The following is a 21,075-nucleotide window of genomic DNA, read 5'->3' on the forward strand; positions in this document are numbered from 1 at the left end:
CTGTGATTCGGAGACCGTATCCTTTTTAAGCTGGGACAAAACAGAGCACCCACTATTTGTTGTTAAATTTTCCTGTTTGTCTTCTGAGAAAACCTAGGGCCTGGATTAGCGAGGTGCCCAGGTCTCATTTTCACCTGCACAGCTCCGTGCCATGAAGCAGGTGGGAGTCACGACCGTCAGCAACACGGCTCTGCAGGGCTGCAGTTCTCTTACCTGCGGTGGACTCAGATCCGTTACATTTCCTTGGCCAAGTGTCCGGACCAACTGTTTTTCTTCTATTGCTGAATATGCAAAATAATGAACTTTTTGCTTTATAAATTTCCCAAAGTTCTTTTTGGAAGTTAAAAAATCAACAAAAAGTATAATTTCTTCGTCTCCATCTGAAATTCACTGTGAACTCTTTGGTCAGCTAAAATCTGCCACGGAAGAAAGGTCTGCTGCAGGTGATCTTTTCATAAGGCACAGAATAAAGGCACGAGCTGGTGTGTGTGGGGTCCACACCTCCACACAAGCACATGCACGGTTTAAAAATCAAAAGGTCTTGCTTTTTATCAGGTGAAGGAAGCCTTCCAACAATGCTAAATCAGGTCTTGCTCAACTTGAGAAGGTGAATATTTGACAAATAAATAATGTCTTTTACATGAAAAATGATAGTTTTTTTGAGACGTAATTCATATAGCACAAAATTCACTGTCTTAAAGCATAAAATTCGGTGATTTTTAGTATTTTCACAAGGATGTGCAACCATCATTCCTATCTAATTCCAGAACATCTTCATTATATCAAAGAGAAACCCCATACCCATTGAGCAGGTACTCCCCACCCCCACTCCCACCTGTGGCAGCCACCAATCGACTTCCTGTTTCTGGGTTGCCTGTGTGGACATTTCATAAGAATAGAAAGAGAGAGCATGTGACAGCACATGTCCTTCTGTGTGGGTCTCCACCCCCATGGCATAGCATGTTCCCAGTTCATCCACAGTGAGGTATGGATCCGCACCTCGGCTCCCACGCGAAGGTGAGCACTATTCTATGGTTGAGATGCTGTACAGATTTAGTTGATCCACTCATCAGGTGATGGACATTTGGACAGTTTTCACCTTCTGTCTATTCTGAACAATGCTGCTCTGAACATTGGTGTATGCATGCTTGCGCGGACAAGTGCTTTCAAGTCTCTTGGGGATGCACCAGGAGTGGCATTTCTGGGTCAAGTGGTGACCCCCTGTTGAACTCTTTCAAGAGCCGTCGGCTGCGGTTCCCACAGCAGCGCCCCTTCTCAGTCTCACCAGCGGACGTGTACAAAGTCCACCCTGGAGCACGCGGGTGTTTTGAATGGTTTAGCCATGCCTCGGGTCCATGAGTGTTGCTGGTCTGAAGCTGTATAAACTTAAGAGATAAAAGGCAAGAACGGGACACCTGGGGAGGCCTCAGAGTGTCTTGCCAGCTTCATGATGAAATTGCTCCTCACATCGCTTCTTGGCCTTTTGGCTAAGATCAAGTGAAATTGTTCCTCACCTTGAGCCCTGGGAACCCAGGGAGGCCGTGCTGGCCGGGGTCTCCTTTGTCCCCTTTCCTCCCCGGCTCCCCGTTGATGCCTGCAAAGCCCTTGGGTCCTGGCAGTCCCGGAGGACCTCTGACAGGTTCGTCGCCTTCTGCACATCTGCAGTCCCCAGCGTCACCTGCAGAGGAGGGAGAGGAGGGCCTCCTTGTTCCGCATTCCTCTCAGCGTGGCGGGGAGAGTGGGGCGCGCACTTGGTGCTTTGTGGACACTGCCTGTTCTGATGGGCACTGTGACCCCCTTTCTTAGATGGGAAAACTGAGGCTCAGACTAAGCGACTCAAGTGTTCATTCACAGTCTCGTGGGGTTCAGAATTTGACTCTGATGTTTACTAAAGATACTTAAAAACTGGGACCACACTCAGAGGCGTAGGCTGAGTTGTGGGGAGTGTGAAGGAGGTTAAGGAATTCAGCACTCGGAGCTGAAGATTGCCACCACTGGGCCTGCGGGCCGAGGGGAGGAGCTGGCTCCAGGGAGCTGTCGGGGAGGGCAAGAGCCCTGGCCTCAGAGGCCAAGGTCATGAAAGGTCACGGGTGAGCAGGGAAAACACGTCTGACCCCTTCCGCTGTTGAAGCTGAACCCAGGGAGCCGGGCAGCAAGGGAGTACTATGCTGGCAGCAGGGGTTGGCTTCCCCAGGGCAGAGGTGATGCCCAGTGGGGAGGCCCCGCCCCCTCCGGGTCCTGGGGTGCCTGCTATCAGGTCATGCCCATCCACAGTGGGCTGCTGAATGCACCGCACATCCCACATGTGCCAAAATGGCCAGGGCGTGGTGAGTGCCAGGGAGTGCCCTGCCGTGTTCCGGGAGGGGAGAGCTGAGCAGGAGCACACTCTGAACCACACCGGGCCCACAGAGCCTCACAGAGGATGGCCTCGAGCTAGGGGCAGAGTTCCTGAGGTGACTGGGAAGGGTCAGGTGCAAAGACCACCGGTTCCAAGTTCACCTCCTCATCCATGGGAAGGGAGACCCAGGCAAGTCACGTCACTCCACCGAGTCTCAGTGGGACCAGGGATGGTGACTACACCAGCACCGTGCCATGGACAGAGCTCTCTACAGACTTCTGTGACAATGCCTTGGAGCTGAGCCCTTGAGACACTACCTGAGTGCAGCCTAAGAATAACTGTTTTCCCTTGTAACCCAGCACAGGACGCAGCATCGGCCTCAGTGCCGCTAGGAAGGTCAGTGAAGAGGACGGAGAGCAGGGACGGTGAGCCTGGGGGCCGAATGCTCAGACAGCACCGCTGGCTCCACGCGACTCCCTCTCAGTGTCACCGCCATGGGGACAGGAGGTTGGGAGGGACATGCAGGCTCATTTTCATCTCCAAACACGTGAGTGGGGGATGGATTTCAGCTTCTGTAAGGTGAGGGAGTCGGAAAGGCCAGGCTGTCCTTATCCCATCCCTCCCAGACGTTCTTACCTTTCCATCCCTTTGGTCCGCGGGCTCCAGGGGAGCCGGAAAGCCCAGGAAAGCCTGGTCCTCCTTCTGCTCCTTTCAACCCAAACAGGAAGCCTAGAGAGACAACCACAGATGCAGGGCATCGGCACCATGGACGCCTGGGGTCCCACACAGACGCGGGGCATCGGCACCATGGACGCCTGGGGTCCCACACAGACGCGGGGCATCGGCACCATAGGTGCTCGGCGTCCCACCCAGTTGTGGGGCACCAGCATCAAGGACACCCAGGGTTGCCCCCAGACACAGGGCATGGTCACCACAGCAACGCCTGGTGTCCCACCCAGCCCAAGGCTTTCAGCCAAGCCTCCCCAAATGATCCCTAAACCCCAATTCCATAAATAAAAGCACATTTTTTCAAAAGAAAATGTAGACTGTTTTGTGGCGATAGCCTTCAGGGTTGGGAAGAAATGTAAGAGTCTGCAAATTTAGTTTTTCCATTAAAGTATAGGGATAACAATTATTCCTTTTGAGAAACATTGAGTCCAAAGAAAAGTTTCGATTTTTTGATCATGTAACTTGGATTCCAAGACTGCTACTCACTTCTGGTTCCCCCCAAAAAATTAAAAAAAAAGATGAACTCAGTTTCCCATTTTGATCTTTTTCTGATACAGGAATGGGGGCACACGTGTGCATCCCCCCAGAACAGTTTCCTCTTTCACGCCTCCCATGCACACACACGGAGTTAGCATAACTAAGTGTTATGCTAATTAAATATTGTGGCCAACCTGGATTCAGCATGGTCATTGATGACCTCACCCACCACCTTCCCTTTCCAACCCTCTCCCCACCAACTCCTGCAGGGCTCAATGATCCAGGCAGGGGCATCCCTGACGGTTGACGATGCAAGAAATGCGCTCTTAACGCCAGCAAAGTGCGCACCTTTGCATTGGAGAAGAAGAGTGACATCTTGTGGCAGAAGGAGGGTGCACGTCTGCAGGACACACAAGCCGCTGCTGGGGGCAGGCTCTGCAGGTGCACCCTGCAGCAATCTGTCCTCCTCACTGTTCAATAATAGGGTGAGAGCTCCAACGGGCAAATGGCACTCCCCCCAACAAATTAAAAGACACGTTGCTATACACACTACATGGAACCTGAGAGGAGCAGGGAATGAGGCCATTACACACAGGAAGGTGAGAAAACTCCAACTTTAAAGAATCCAGCTATCTGCTTGGAAAAGAGCACGAGAGTTTGCATGTCAGAGAACTGCCAGGTGAGGATAAACGCCTATGAGAATGAGGACACAGATACTGTCCCATGCAGTTTGCTCACTGCACGTTTACCATAGCTCATTCGTTCGCACATCAAACACTTATCCCGTGCCTACGCTGTGCCAGGCTGTGTGCTAGGTGCTGTGAGTATACAACTGGAAATGAAACCGATGGACTCTCACGGAGCTTACAGCTTAGATGTGGAGATACACACTAAACACACAATGCAGTAAACACACTAATGCGGACTTTCCAATCATGGCCAGTGCTGTAAGAACAGGGAAAAGCAGCAGGGAGAGGCCCACTGAAATGTTTTGGGGGTAGTCAGGAGAGTCCTTTCTGAGGAAGCGATGCTTAAATTAAAGCCCAAAGAATAAAAAGGAGCCTCCGCAAGTGGGGAGTGGGAGAGAATGTTCCAGAGTGAGGACAGGGTTTCTAAAAGGCCCTGAAATAGGGAGAAGGCCAGGGCCCAGAGGGTGGTGAGTGAAAGGCAGATCTGCACAAAGGGAGGGGAACAAACCGGACTTGGCTTTTATCCTGAGGGCAGTAGGAAGCCATTAAAGGGCATCAAGGAGGGAGGCTACACGGTCTGCCATGTGGGTCTGCCATGTAGACGACGGGCTGGCGAGGGGAGGAACAGCGGGTGTCATCCTAGCAGGCTGCGCAGGCGGTGGTGGTGGAGAGCAAGGGCACACACAGCATTGGAGAGGGGAACCCGCCAGGATGTGCGAGGGAGCCAGTACAGAATGGGTGAGGTACGCAGAGCAGCCCAGGGTTCTGCTGGAGCTTCTGGGTTTGTGCAGGGGGGTGAGGACCAAGGGAGAGGCCTGCGGGGTGGCAGGGGGTGAGGACAGAGGAGGCTCAGAGCTCCATTTTGGACATGGAGAGCTTGAGGCATTTGTGAGACACGTGCATAGGGTTGACTCTGTGTCAAGTTAATGGTTTCTGTTAGTAGCTCACAACACAGAACAGGGCCGGAGAGGAAATGAGTGAGTGACCAGCACACACTGACGGTACTTTCATCTGGAGGACGAGTTCATGTAAGTGGAGGGAGGGGCAGGGACTTCAGGGGAGAGATGTCGGGGGGCAGTAGGATTTCCCGGGAGTGGAAGGGAGAAGATGGCGTCTTCAGGAGGAGAGGCGGCCGCACCCCACACTGCTGGAGACAAAGGGTGATCAGTGACCAGGTCAACTGCTGTGTCCGGTCAGTCGTGGACTCGACTCATGTGGTCAGACATGAGTTTTGCTCTATGTCTCCAAGCTCTCCCTTTGTGTGATGAGACATGTAGTGTCACAGGTAGAGAAATTTAACCACACACACTTCAGAGATGTCAGCATTGTCAATCAGACATGTCATTCATTCAGGACAAAGAGCTTGTGGGCGCTCCTTACAATGGAAGCATCGGATGCTTTGCAAATTCAGTCCCAAAGGCACACAGTGGCTCTCTGAAGGTGACAGCCTTCCTCTGCCCCTTGGTGCTCTTTTTCTCTAATATATTAGTCATTTTAAATAAGTCCTATAGAATAGCAGTGTGCCTCTTAGATGTTTGCAACATGATTTCCACAAAGAGCCCCCGGCCAAACAAGCCAGGCCTATTTTGACTTATTCTACAGTGGAACAGAACTTCCCGGAACTCAATTCAGCTAACTGAACTAGAACTGGGGGAAGCAAAATATTTCACCCAGAAAGAAAACTGTCTTCCTGGTTTGATTTTACTGGAGCTGCAAAAGACTAAAAATTCTGGTTTGCATCAGTAGCAACCTATAAAATAGGACGAAATGTAGTTAACAAGAGAGGAATCTAACAATTTCACTCCAGGGGAAAAGTCAGAGAACTCCATAGGAATCAAGGTCATTCTTACTGAACTACAACCACACACACATTCTCCAAAGGTCATTACGGTGGACTACTTTTTGTATAAGAACTTGCTTTAAAAATGTTGATTTGGAAACTATGTGTCTCACAGGGGTGACACATATAATTAGAGGACTGAAGTTGTATGCTTTTAACACATACAGCTGGTAACATTGATCTGATACCATTCCATTCATTTTTTTATTTTCCTCATCAGCCTACAATATGGATCAGAAATTAAATTGTTCTCAGTTGACTTACGCTAGTTTAAACCACGGATTTACTAAGCAAGACTTGAAAAGCAAGATGGCATATGCTAGTGACTTTATCAAAATGGAATTTAGTTACAGGAATAATGGCAACGTTAGCCTTTGATCACAGTTCTTTAAAGTGGAGTATTCTTTTCTTTTTTTTAAATTGAGATGGAGTTTTGCTATTGTTGCCCAGGCTGGAGTGCAAAGGAGCGATCTCGGCTCACTGCCACCTCCGCCTCCCGGATTCAAGTGATTCTCCTGCTTCAGCCTCCCGAATAACTGGGATTACAGGCACGCACCACCGCACCTGGCTAATTTTGCATTTTTAGTAGAGATGGGGTTTCACCATTTTGGTCAGGCTGGTCTCGAACTCCTGACCTCAGGTGATCGGCCCACCTCAGCTTCCCAAAGCACTGGGACTACAGGTGTGAGCCACCATGCCTGGCCATTAAAGTGGAATATTTGTATGCTTTTGTTTTTAACATGTCACGTCTGCTCCAGAAAAAGAAAACTCAAAAGATACCATTTGCTTAGGAAATATAATGCTCACAGAAACTTAGCCCTTATCACAGCAGTCCAGGATAATAAAAAAATTTAAAGGCCAGGTGTGGTGATTCACACCTGTAATCCCAGCACTCTGGGAGGCCGAGGTGGGAGGATCACCTGAGCTCAGGAGTTCAAGACAAGCCTGGGCAACATAGTGAAACCCCCGTCTCTACCAAAATTACAAAATTAGCCAGGTGTGACGGTGGTGCTTGCCTGTAATCCCAGCTGCTCAAGAGGCTGAGGTGGGAAGATGGCTTGATCCCATGAGGTGGAGGTTGCAGTGAGCGGAGACCATACCACAGTACTTCAGCCTGGGACACAGAGCAAGACCCTGCCTCAAAAAAAAAAAAATAATATAAAAAATAAAGTTCACACTGCTCAGACATCTTTGGCAGGTTCATGATCCAGGGAAATATCTGCACCTAAAAATTTTCAAACTAATGTGGGAATATGTGGATTTTCATTAAGTTAAAATTTTCCTTTAGAATATAAAACAGACACACAGAAGTGACTACTTTGTTTTTTTGTTTTTTGTTTTTTTGAGACGGAGTCTCACTCTGTCGCCCAGGCTGGAGTGCAGTGGCGCAATCTCAGTTCACTGCAAGCTCCACCTCCCGGGTTCCCGCCATTCTCTTGCCACAGCCTGAGTAGCCGGGACTACAGGCGCCCGCCACCTTGGTTGGCTAATTTTCTGTATTTTTAGTAGAGACGGGGTTTCACCGTGTTAGCCAGGATGGTCTCGATCTCCTGACCTCGTGATCCACCCGCCTTGGCCTCCCAAAGTGCTGGGATTACAGGCGTGAGCCACCGTGCCCAGCCGACTACTACTTTTAAAATAGAAGATATTGCCTCTAATAACTCCAGTGATTTTCCTTCTAGATATGTCAGAGAAGTCATCTTCCAAAAACAATTAAAACAGAGGCTTTGAATTTGATCTGTAACTGAAACCAAACACTGTCCATTAGCAAACATGTTTTTCCTCCCTGAAGGTAGGAGGCTATGAAAGATTATTAGGGGCAACATTAGGGAATTTAAAGTAAACTATTTTGGAAAGAAGAGGCAGTTAATTTTTGGTGAACGTCACATAGAAAGAGACTATGACCTCTTGTTTTCTCTCAATGTCTCCTATATTCGCTCTTATGAGAGAATGAAATGCTCCCATTAGGCATTTCACAACATCGAAAGCAGGAGTGTCCAATCGTTTGGCTTCCCTGGGCCACGCTGGAAGAAGAATTGTCTTAAACACATAAAATACAGTAACACTAATGTTAGCTGGTGATACGGCTAGGTTTTGTGTCCCCACTGAAATCTCATCTTGAATTGTAGTTCCCCTAATCTGCAGATGTCATGGTGGGGACCTGGTTCACAGGAGGTAATTGAATCATGGAGGCGGTTTCCACCGCGCTGTTCTCATGATAGTGAGTGAGTTCTCATGATATCTGATAGTTTTATAACGGGATTTTTCCCTCTTCACTTCTCCTTCCTGATGCCATGTGAAGAAGGACATGTTTGCTTCCCCTTCTGCCATGATTGTAGATTTCCCGAGGCCTCCCAAACCCTGTGGACTGTGAGTCAATTAAACCTCTTTCCTTCATAAGTTACACAGTCTTGGATACGTTCTTATAGCAGCGTAAGAATGAAGTAATACAGTTGATTAGCGAAAAAAAATTGCAAAAATGTTTTTACAAAGTTTATGAATTTGTGTTGGGCTGTATTTGAAGCCGTCCTGGGCCGCATGTGGCCCGTGGGTTGGACAAGCTTGGTCTTTAAAGCATAATTCTCTGAATGCTGAAGCTGAAAAACAGCCTTTTCTGATAGCAAGCCCTAAGCGGGACTGCATGTTTCCCTGCCGCCTGAGACAGATCATTCTCAACTCAAGCTGAGTCACCTAACGTTATAACCTGAAAGAGCATCTTTGCTGATTCAGGGATGCACTACCGGGTGGCAGGTAGGTCCACACTCCTGTGCCTGCTGGCTTTATTGACTTTCATGGGCATTTGTCTGGGCCTTGGCCAACAGCTGTCACTTATTTTTGCAGATAATGCAGCCATCTCTTTTTGTCACCAGCTACTCTCACCTGTTCAGTTGTAGCTTTGTTCAGTTTTAGCTTTGACTGTACATGGGCTGAGAAGGCAGATTATCAAGTTGGCTTAAATGTGCTGGGGTAACAGAGGACAGAGGCTGCCAGTCAAGGGTGAGGCCCCCACCCTGGATTAGGTTTGTGGAATGTATCACCCCGATACAGAGGCAGTGATGTCAGCTCCCATCTGTTTCCAAACTGCACAGCTCAGATGTTTCGCTGAAGGACGGATTTCACCGAAGCTGCAGCAACTAAACCTCACTGTGTGGCATCCATGGGGTTGTGATACTTACAGGCTTACAGGGCTTCAGTTTCCATCCCCAGCTTCTGCGTGGACTCCAGAGAACACCCACTACACCCTAATCTACCTGGATCCACCGCACTCTAATCACTGGCCTCCTGGATTCGTTCACAGAGTGATTTAGCAGAGAATTCCAAATCACCTCCAGCGGGGACCAGGCTTCATCTGAACGTTGGCATACACCCTCCCTTTTGTTGCCCTCCACTCACCATCAGGTCCAGGTGGTCCAGGGAGCCCGGGGGGGCCTGGAGGCCCTGGCCTTCCATCAGGTCCAGGTGGCCCCGGGTAGAGTGCAGGGATGCCGGGGTCTCCGATGAAGCCCTTGGGTCCCATCTCACCCGGCAGGCCTCTCCTCTGATCTGAAACCAAACAGCATTCACCTGCAGCGTGAGTCTCCCACACTACACCTCTGCCTTTGTGTTCATGTCCAGAGGGGCCCACCGGCAGCACTGGCGGGCTTCATGGCCCTGCCAATAACTCCGATGGGTGGAAGCCATTGGTACAGTTCACTATCATTCTTCAACATTAAATACACCCCTCTCCTTGCCCCTCAAATAATGGCTTGACGTGATCAACACTGGGCAATGGCACCTGATAATTCTCCATTTTCTTCCCAACCCACTAGTGGAAGCAGGCCAGTTACTCATGCCAGTTAGCACCACTTAACCTAGTTGGGGAGCTACTGTCATGTGTGCAGGGGTTCTGTGAAGGCGTCCAAAGCGTGTGTGTGGGGCTCCTTAGAGTCGCTAAGACTAGTCAGTGGGGAAAAGTAACAACAACATAGCTACGTCGCCAAGGAAGGCTCACTTGTGTGTGCTACGACCTCAGCGCAGGTGCTTGGGGTCTCCGGTGTTGATATCATGAAGCCACATTACCTTCATCTCCGATGAAGAGGCCAGGGGGTCCTCGGGGGCCCGGGTCTCCTGGCTCACCCTGGCTTCCTGGCTCCCCTTGGGCCCCGGGGAATCCCGGGTCACCTCTGGCACCTGGAAGTGAAACAAGTCCCACAGTAAGAACAAGACCGTGCTCTACGGAGGGCAGCTGGCGTTCGCTTTTTCATTGACTACATATTCACCAAATGCTCCATATGCTGTGTGGGGCCTGACGAGGAGTTAAGATGGCTAATGCACGGCGTGGTCTCTTTTTATACGGGGCTCATTCGCCAGCAGGGGAACAGGAAAAGTGAAAATCGGGTGAGTCCAAAGCTCGAATAAAGAAGGAACTAATGTGGTTGCCAATCTTACTGGGCGAGGAGGCCTCACTTCCCTGAACCCCACTCTGCCCCTCGACCCCAGCTTCAACCCCATTGGTCTTTTATTCTCATCCCTGCCTGCTGGATGAGTAACAAAATTCGGCTTTTACAAACTTTCACCCCTCAACAAACAAAGACAAAGTGGCATGGCTATGTTCCTTTGCTGTAGAACACAGTTTTTCTAGAATATAATTGGGAAAGATAAGAAGAAAGAGAAGAAATCATGGAGGCATTAGGAATTTCTAGGAAAGCTTTCACTCTGCATGCCATCTTGCAAAGTTCCTTCAAATAAGGGGAGGGCTTGCTGGGCATCACACTGAAGACGCACATGCAAGGGGCAGAAGGCCTGACTTCCGTGTATGGCATCTCCTGTGTGGGCAGCTTCATGCCAAGTGTGCAGGCGGCTGCGCTCCGCAGCCAGAGGCCCTGGGCCTGAAACTGGCTCCTCCACTTAAATGCAACCCTGGGCAAGGAACTCAAATGCCCTGCGCTTCCATCTCTCCCCCCTCAGCAAATGGAGCCAAGGCCATCTCCACCTCGCAGCGTCACCCGGAGGGGTAAACACACTGAAAAGTACAACTAGAACAACTTGGGGCATCGCCTGGCACACGGTGCGACCTACACACCTGTTAGCCATTGTCATGATTCCATAAAAAGAGACACCACTGAAAGCCACAGACCTCACTTGGTTGGAAGAATAGCAAGATTACTTTTATTTCTAGTTACCTTGGAATCATTGAATACAAACCCCTCTCTCCTTTTTGCCTTTTGACAAGTTCATGCAATGTTACCTTGAAAAAGATCCGTCTACTGCCTCTTTTCCCTGAGGGAATCTGCTGGTTAGTCAACCTTTGACTTCAAGAAACCCTGGAATGTGAGTCAGTCAGATTCCAGCTCACCATTAACTGGAATGTCGTCCGGTAGAAAAGGCAGCAGGCAACCTCCGCATTTCTGAACCGCTTGTGGGAAAAAGTGCATTTTGAAAGCACCCGCCTTTGCAGTGTGATTTCCAGGAATATAGTGCGGTGAGAAGGGAGGGGCTGGTGAGAGCTAGGCTCTCAGTCAGCGACATTTTTAAAAAATGCACAAGAAGCATCGCCAGCATTAATTTAAAAATTATGTTCCTAAAATCTCAAAGAGAATATTTCCATTTTACCAAAATCAATAATAGTGAGTCAAGTAAAACGGGGCTCATGGCCCTTTTCAGTGGGTCTCAGTTTGGCAGCCACATGGGAGCCATAGATGAGGCAGGAAATGCCAGCTTCACAGTTATGGGCATCACGGAAGCTGAGCACGGATTTCAAAATATCCCCATTCATGGCTCCACGCCTCCCCAGACAGACATCTCAGGGGCTCCTCGAGGCACTGCCCGTGTCCCTGTTCTGTCCTGTATTTTGATCAGCATAGGATGAAGACATGCAAAGCCGTTATCGAACAGACAGAGGGCTCGTACCTAAGCAGGGAGGTGAACTCTTGACACCTAGGCTTAGACGACAGGGAGACCAGGTGAGCTGCTGAGTTCAAGGGTAAACTCTGTATTTAAAAAACCCTGCCCTTCCCAATGCCTGTCTGATGTACGTTTCGGCATGTCGTTCACTCACAGTCAGGCATTTGCTGAGTTCCAACTCTGTGCCCGTCCTGTTCCAGGCACTGGGAATACAGCAGTGAACAAGACAGGCTGAAACGTCTGCCCTCACAGAGCTGCCTATCACATGGGTAAATGATCCGCAAAGATATATACGCACGATTACTAGGAGGAGGTTCTCAAAACATTTTTTTTTAACCTAGAAGGATGCGCATTCTACAAGGTTCAGAGCCAAGTGCTCTCGTTGGAGGACTAGGTTCAGATTTCCATACGATCTTGCCAATTTGGAAGGCTGAGCCTTAATAACAAGACAAGCATTAGTGACGACATGCGCAAAGTCCTCCATTTACACTCCAAGGTTAACTGTGACAGTGGGGAGCGGTCGTTATGTGAAAATATCTGGGAATTTAGCTTCCTTGAAGCCTGAAAGCATGTGACTGTTCAGTGGTTACGGGTTATGATCAATTCCAGGTGTCAGGCTGGCAAACAGAGGGCTTAAGAACCTTGGTACCTCAGGAGAAAAAATCCGAAGGTGGCTGGGGTTGCTGCCCCTGGATTTCTTTAGTGATAGTCCAGACAGCAGAACTAGAACTCTACAAGTTAAGCAGAAATGAAAGAATTCCCCAGTGGAGGAGATTTCTCACGTGTAGGTGGTGAGGGCTGTCTCATGCACAGGCAACACGAGGGTCTCCTTGTGATACATTTAAGCATGAGGGAAATTGTACATGAAGTTATGTTCTAAATTTCGTTTTTGTTTTGCTTGGAAAACCTGTCTTGAAAGTTCATGGCTCTGTGTCCCTAACAGGAAAGAATGTGTATGTGATACTGAACTAGGCAGGTGAAATCGTTCACACACCTTTTGCTAGGGAAGGGTGAGGGGAGTAGGCAGGTAGTCCAGGGGGCCCTAGGTCTCCGGCTTCTCCCTAGAGAGAGAAAAGAGAAAAATAGGATGTGAGAATGGCCTTTTGGAGTTTTTGACAGTATGCATATTTCCAAAGAAGACACCCGAACGTGGACTGTCAGGTTGGCAGAGAAGCTATTTCAACCAGTGGAACCACAGACAGTGCCTGGGGCAGCATCCCCATGCTAGGGTGGCAGAGCCTGGCATCCCAGCCACCAGCCACAGGTGCCCAAAGAGAACAAGACAGGCAGGGGCTCATCTCATTTTGAAATCCTTGTCGAATGCCAGGAGACTGTGCTTTCTGTAGTTCAGACTATTACATTTTGGGTAGTGACAGCCGAGCCGCTTGGCGAGGGTGGGCTGGGAGATGATGCGGCCGCAGGACCCCCATGGAGCGCAATCTGTGTCGTAAGGCAGCATTTGTCATAAGGCAGCATCCCACACACCGCCTTCACCTCTTTGAGCCTCATCAGGCTCAGAAGTCCTCTCCAGATGTGCCCCCACCCAGGTTCCCCACGGGTGAGTTCCCCTCTCAGCTGGACCAGCAGCACCCACGTGGTCCTCTACCTAATGGTCTCCCCTCCCTGCAAGCCCAGGAATTACTCACACAAGCCACATCCTCCCTTGGAAACCAGCGGCACCTCACCCTCTTGTTACTACAAAGTCTGCCTTCCCCAGGTCTGTTGGCCCCCTCTGTGCCTGGGTGCACCCCTGCGTGGCCCTGAGTGGCAGGCGGCACCCTTCTCCCTGGCTGGGAGCACACGTGGCTCGCAGGTCACCATCCACCTCATCTGCCCAGTGTCAGGTGCCGTGTATTTGGGGATCTCGTACTTTTTAGGACAGGGGATGCCTCCACAGGACACCATCAGGAGGGGAGTAAGGCCAGCCAGGGTGGGCGAGACACCGTAAGTGGCAAAGGCATGAGAAACAGGCTCACCTTGGGTCCCCGGGGCCCATCAGGGCCTTGGTAGCCATCCAGGCCTCGGCTTCCCTGCAAGAAAGATGTATGCTTTTAATTTTTGTCTCTAATGTGTAACTCCAAAAAGTGACCGCAATAGCATTATTGTATCTCATAAAATTAACAACAGTTCATTAAAGTCATGTATTAACCCAGTCTGTGTTCAATTTTCCCTGACTTTGGTCCCAGAAGTGTCTTTTTAAGGTGCTCTGCTTGAACCAGGAGCCAAAAAAATCCAAATATAACACTTGGCTGCTATGTCTCTCAATTCTCATTTAATCCACAATAGTCCCTTCTTCCTTTTTCTCTTTTCAATATCATTTTGCGGCTGTTGAAGACACTGGGTCAACTGTGCCGCGGATATTCTGTGTGGTGGGGTGCGGTTGGTCTCACCCCCATGGGGTTGTACAATCTGTTCTTCTAACCCCATGTTTCCTCCACGCGAGCCATTAGGGCTGGAGGCTGCCCTACGTGCACGTTCCCCTTTGCAGCAGGATCGTTTGCAGAGGATGCTGGGCACCTTTTCTCCTACAGATGGTACGAGTGCCGGGTTGCTTTTACGACTGATCAGTGGGGTCAGGTGTTGACAACCTGAACCAACTGTTGAAACCCTTCCCCGAGGGGGAGGATTTTGAAATTTTTCATTTAGTACATTCAAAGTCTCTTAAGTCAGAGTTTTTTCTCTTCATTAAAAAAGATCTCTGCTGGGTGTGGTGGCTCATGCCTGTAATCCCAGCACTTCAGGAGGCCAAGGTGGGAGGATCACTTGAGCCCAGCAGTTTGAGACCAGCTTGGGAAACAGTGAAACCCTGTCTCTACAAAAAATACATAATGTAACCAGGCATGGTGGCATGCACCTGCAGTCCCAGCTACTTGGGAGGCTGAGGTGAGAGGATCGTTCGAACCGAAGAGTCTGAGGTTGCAGTGAGCTGTGATGGTGCCACTGCACTCCAGCCTGGGCAACAGAGCAAGACCCTGTTTCAAAAATAAAAACAAAAAACAACTATAACACTAAACTTTGTTTTCTCATTCCCTTGAACATTTTTTGAAAGAAAAAGTTTACCATTGAGTCGTATCATGAGTTATCTGGATAGAAGAGTAAAGGTCTCTAAAAATCTAGCAATGTATTCCCTCTTTTAAAGAATATGTATGGTTCAGCTCCCAAAATTCAGAATGCCAGATGCTACAGGTATAAGAAAGGTCCATTCTCTGATTACTTTCGAGGTTATCTTGACGCTCAGGAGCAGCTGCACTGAAAGTCCTGTTGTTTAGGCTGAACTGAGACGGGCTTCTCCGTGTGTGTTTTGTTGTGGTACTATGGTTTGGACCCGGACTTTCTCTCACACTAGGTGGAGCTGAAGACTCAAAAGTAAAGACAAACTTGTGTGATTTTAAAAATGAGGTCCTGTTTAGAGGCCACGTCACGAGATAAGCTAGGAATCCTCTAGTACCTTCCCGGACAGGAGCTGGCAGCTGGACACTCAGCGGGAGCCGTGAGCACAGCCACAGACTGGCCAGCTCAGACGGTGCCCTGGAATGTGTCAAATCTGAGCTTCACTCTGGGCCACAAGCATCACACACCCATGCTGTGGCATCCTCAGCAAACAAAACAAGCACCCCAGACACCACGTGTCACCATCTCTGCTGAAGGGTCCAAGACAGCAAGGGCACTCTGGAAGTATGTCTGAACCATGTGAAATGCACTGGGCATTACTGAAAACCCACTGGGGAAGGTGGACAACTTAAGGAGCACTCAGGATTCCTCGGAGGCAGCTGGAACCCCAAGAGCCAAAGCAATGAGCTAAAAATCTCCAGGGGAGTTCCCAGCGGCACAGGTCAACAGGTCAACTGACTGGGGGAGGCTGAGGGTTACGCATGACTTGAGGAGAAAATGCACCCTCAGGGTTCATCTGAGACCACTGGTAGTGAAACCCAAACAGGCGGGAACCCCAAGTCAAAATGACGATTGAAACTTTTTCCTCTCTGTTTCTCAGTGGCAAACACAACAGGGTAGGGGAGGCGCAGGGATGGCCAAGGAGAAATCACCCAGGCGCTCCCAGAGTCAGGCTGGCCACCACCCCGGGAAGGAGCCAGCAGGGGCTCCGCGGGGCTTCCTGAGACCCTGTTTCCAGGCAAGGCCTGTACTCCTGCTAGCAAGCTCACCACAGAGCCCACCCTTAGGGGAAGCTGAGGTCAGGAGACTGACATGCAGATCACTATTTTAGAATGGATAATTGCGAAGGGCTTTGAGACTGCACACTCCTTTCTCCCCGGCCCTCCCCCAAATCTAGTAACGTATCACTCATTTGAATTCAGTGAGGTCACATACATGATTCATGGGAAGTTCTGATTCTGCAATTTTACAAGTACAAGGTTGATTTTATGTTTTTCAAGGGTGGAAATAACTGGAGTAAGGAAAATCCTTAGGCAGAAGTCCTTAGGGACTAGCTGGAACAAACAGATGAAAAGAACGTATGGCTAGACTTTTTTAGGGAAATGCATGCTTCTACAGCTTAAAAGCAGTCTGCTGTCTCTCATGGTGTGAACTGGCCCCTGTCATCTTTCTGTTCTTCATTTGCCTGTTGGACCCTTTTCATTTCAGTGGCCGAGGGAGCACCTGTTAGGCTAAATAGAACGCATGTGCCTCCTGGAAGAGGTGTCTCTGCAGAGAAACCCTGCCAGCCTGCAAATGAGATGCAATTTAGTATAAAAGACGAAAGACAGTGAGAGTTCCATAAAAGAACTCAATCTGAGGTCATGTCTGCCACTTCAAGCCCTGCAGAGGAAACCTACACACAGCCACAGGGAACACCGAGGCTGGATCTGGTGAGAGTCCAAGTCATCGGCACTGCCGCTGGTGCAAACGCAGCGTCCCTGGAGTCCTGGACAGTCCTCACAGGGGACAACGGTCCTATTGAGGGGGGCTTCCCACAACATGACGCGTGCCGGTGTAGCATGTACTCCTCAAAGGAGACTAGGTCTCAACGAACACTTTTAAAAATAACTCTGTGGAGTTATTTTAAAATGATAAAATTACACTGGGGACAGCATTTGCTCAGTTACTAAGGATATGTTTCCCCTAGAAAAAGGAGGGGAAACCTTCTCTAATTTCTCAGAAAATTGAATATAACTGAATTCATAAACGCTACGCCTCCATTTCTTTTTAGAAAAGGTGGGAACTAATAGAAGTTCTGACAATCTCAGTAGGGATGACAGGTGACCAATCCCGTGTTTATGTAGAGGAGGGCAAGTTCCTACCCAGGATATCTTTTTTTTCTGGTTCCTCCCATTTTGATGCACTGTTTATGTTACCGAGCAGTTGCTCCTCGGAGGGGTTTCTGGTGTCTGGGGGGAGGGGTCGGGTGGTGACAACTGAAAGTCATGGAGTGACGGCCACCTGGCCAGTGGGATGACAGAGGGCGGACACAGCCGCGGTGCAGAGCGGTGCTCATAAGCAGGTGGCTGCGTCATTTGTGTATGTCTGCCTATTTCCCATTTCTATAGTTGAGTAAACTGCCTCCCCGTAACCCACTTAACTGGAAATATCTGCGTCTTTCCGAGTTGTTGCAACTGCAGAAAGTAAGCTGGGAAATGAAAGCCTGACGCCTCACCATCCTCACATCTGGGCCCCGGCCCTGGAGCTGCCAGGTGGCCACTGTTTGCATAGCATCTTGTCTTTCATTAACTTTGAAGTTCCAGGGAGCAGTTCTGTGGAACTGCACCTTTTTTTTTTTTTTTTGAGACAGAGTCTCTCTCTCTCTCTCCCAGGCTGGAGTACAGTGGTGCGATCTTGGCTCACTGCAACCTCTACCTCCCGGGTCCAAGCAATTCTCGTGCCTCAGCCTCCCGAGTAGCTGGGATTACGGGCATGCGCCACACCCAGGTAATTTTTTTTTAAAAATATTTTTAGTAGAGACAGCGTTTCACTATGTTGGCCAGGTCGGTCTTGAACTCCTGACCTCTATTGATTCACTCACCTTGGCCTCCCAAACTGCTGGGATTACAGGCACCTGGAAAGGTACTTTTAAACACTACAACTTCCTTGTGTTGAAGATGGAAAACTAAAGATAATTATAATTTTACTAGCACATGGCAGAAAATTAACAGCAGCACTTCAATCACATGGGGTAGGTGGAAATGGGTTACTTTTGAATGATAATGTCTGCTTTAGCCTCTGTCCCTTTACAACGTTTGCTTTTCCTAAGCCATGAACTAGAATGTGGCCTCGGGGTGGGGTGGGTTTGGATAGCCCTTGCTGCACCTGTGCTGCCTGTGGGAGCGCCGATCGGTGACTGATGTTATGAAAGGCTGGCTGTGATTACCGCAAAGCCTGGCATTGGCTCCTTGGGCTGAGTTTAGCATAAAAAACGGGAATGGGAACAGTAAGATCATTTGAGGTTGCAGGAAGTCAGCAAGATCGGTGTTAAGTCTGAATGGTCAAAACCAGAATGCTGGGTCAAGAGGACCATGCCTAGAGCCAGTGGAGGTCAGAATGGGAGTCCGGGAGGCAGGTCCCTCTGCAGTCCCGGAACAAGCACGCGGAACCCCCACCAGGCCTGCCAAGCTTCTGCACCAGCTAACTGCAGCCTGTGGGCCTCCAGATGCCACACTACCCTCAGATGCCACACTACCCTCAGATGCCACACTACCCTCAGATGCCACACTACCCTCCGTGCAGCCCTGAGCAGGATTCAACGGAGTTGTGATTCCGAGGCTAGTGATTTTCATAATACTCTAGGCATCTACTAGGACTGAGCGATGGACATACTAGCCCATGGGCAGGCAACCAAGCCCTGTGTACCACCGAGGCGACTGCATGTTTGCTGGAAATATGAGAACCACCTCGAGGGGTAAGGAAATATGGCGCACCCACTGACTGCCATTCTCTGCAGCTTTAAAGAACGAGGCAGATGCGTACCTGCCAACATGGAACACTCTCTAAGGGGCACTGGGCAGAGCAGCACAGACACGGTCATTTCTTTTCTTTTTTTTTTTTTTGAGACGGAGTCTCGCTCTGTTCCCCAGGCTGGAGTGCAGTGGCCGGATCTCAGCTCACTGCAAGCTCCGCCTCCCAGGTTTACGCCATTCTCCTGCCTCAGCCTCCCGAGTAGCTGGGACTACAGGCGCCCACCACCTCGCCCGGCTAGTTTTTTTGTATTTTTTAGTAGAGACGGGGTTTCACAGTGTTAGCCAGGATGGTCTCGATCTCCTGACCTCGTGATCCGCCCGTCTCGGCCTCCCAAAGTGCTGGGATTACAGGCTTGAGCCACCGTGCCCGGCCACATTTCTTTTTTAAAATTTTATCATTATTATTATTTTGAGATGGAGTCTCACTCTTGTTGCCCAGGCTGGAGTGCAATGGCGCGATCTCGATCTCAGTTCACTTGTAGCCTCTGCCTCCTGGGTTCAAGTGATTCTCCTGCCTCAGCCTCCTGAGTAGCTGGGATTACAGGTGCCCATACCACTTCTGGCAAATTTTGTATTTTTAGTAGAGACAGGGTTTCACCATGTTGGTCAGGCTGGTCTCAAACTCCTGACCTCAGGTGATCCACCCTCCTCCGGCCTCCCAAAGTGCTGGAATTACAGGCATGAGCCACTGCTCCTGGCCCATAATACATTTCTTAAATAACATTTTTCTCCAAAAAAAAAAGCCGAAAATCTGTCCACAGAACTCATGATAAAAGTAATTGGGTTGCCATTAAACATAAATGAAGTGTCAGAGTATGGGTCAATCTATAAAAAAATTTAGGTGGACCCTGGGTCACCAAGTCCAGGACCTTCCTACGAGCGAAAAGGACACGGAGGAGGGGTGTGAGGCTGGACGATATAGAAGCCATGGCTGGTGGGGTTGAGTGATGGACACTTTGAAGGGGAGGAACCAAAAGATAGTTTGCAAAAGTGAGAGCCAAGGTAATGATCCAGCTCAAGCATTGTGAATGACCTGGGAGGCAGGATTATCTGTGTGACTGCAAATACAAGAACCGTTTTTGATGTTTTTTCTGGAGATGAAGTTTCTTTCCTGAGATGCCAAGGCCTACTTATTTAACCTCTGTGGAATGTCGTGGGCCCAGAGCAGAGTGCAGTTCATGCATCCAGCTTACCTTCTGTCCTGGTGATCCTTTTTCACCACTCAATCCAGGGTAACCCTGGATTGAACAAAAAACAGAAGCAAACAGCTCAGAATATGCAGTGACATTTCCAGAGGGCTTGACTACGGCACCTGGCTATGATTACAGCAAAATGCTGATAGACAGACTGAGCAAGTCTCAGGTCCAGACTTTGAAGAATAGGAACAAATTGTCAAATTCAATACCAACTATTAATATAATTCTTCCCTCTTTACAAAGTTGTAGGGGGTGGGGGTGGGAAATAATGACTATGATAAAAAGGCTCAAAGAAAGCAGAATCCATCCTAATCTCAAAGCTGCTTCACTACGAAGGCATCAGAGCCATCCCAAGACTTTCATTTCCTGAGGGAGATACATCATTTTAGCAATGCTTTCATAACACGCATCATTTCTACCACTTAAAGAAATACAGAGAGATCCACTAAGATAGCACAATAAAAAACTAAAATATAAAAAGGCTTGTACTCCAATGTTCTACTGTGTCTCTCTATTCTTATTTTTGGAGAATGTAAAATATGGTCTTTTGAGTGGTAGCAACTGCCAGATAGTCAGCAAAACTCAGCTTTCTCTTCCTGGGCCCAGGGCTCTGACCACCTGTCCCAGCCCTCAGCTAGGTGTGGTCGTGGAGTGAGTGGGGTCAGTCCAGGCTGGGGCTCTGAAGGTGAGGTCTGTCTCTCAGGTGGCTGAAACACCGTGGACAGGGACCCCTTCCTGCCCCTTACAACTAGGGACATTTTTGTTGGGCTCTTGGGACGGTCGGAAATCAGTGTGTGTTTAAGATATTCTACATTTTTGGTTACCACAGACTAACTGAGCTGAACGCACACAACCAGAAAGGTTTGTGAGGTACTGGCGCCTCCTCCGCGGAGGGTGTGTCAAGGTGGTTCACAGGATTGTAGCCAGTGCAGCCCCCAGAGCAAGACGTTCATGCTGGGGGGCTGTGTATGTGGAGGTGGGTCGGGGGGAGTAATAATGGGAAATCTCTGTACTTTCT

General features: G+C 49.3%; 1 protein-coding gene across 1 annotated transcript in view; it reads right to left on the reverse strand.

Annotated features, from left to right (window-relative positions):
• Positions 1–21,075, reverse strand: part of COL4A2 (collagen type IV alpha 2 chain) — a 199,989-nt gene that overhangs the window by 45,121 nt on the left and 133,793 nt on the right. The window contains exons 16-22 of the mRNA XM_023217645.2: positions 20,055–20,099; positions 13,933–13,986; positions 12,951–13,017; positions 10,133–10,243; positions 9,467–9,616; positions 2,975–3,067; positions 1,515–1,678 (exon numbers count right to left, since the gene is read on the reverse strand). Of these exons, the coding sequence (XP_023073413.1) occupies positions 1,515–1,678; positions 2,975–3,067; positions 9,467–9,616; positions 10,133–10,243; positions 12,951–13,017; positions 13,933–13,986; positions 20,055–20,099 (684 nt within the window). The remainder of the gene's footprint in view (positions 1–1,514; positions 1,679–2,974; positions 3,068–9,466; positions 9,617–10,132; positions 10,244–12,950; positions 13,018–13,932; positions 13,987–20,054; positions 20,100–21,075) is intronic.

Source organism: Piliocolobus tephrosceles, chromosome X (genome assembly GCF_002776525.5).
Source record: "Piliocolobus tephrosceles isolate RC106 chromosome X, ASM277652v3, whole genome shotgun sequence".
NCBI lineage: Eukaryota > Metazoa > Chordata > Mammalia > Primates > Cercopithecidae > Piliocolobus > Piliocolobus tephrosceles.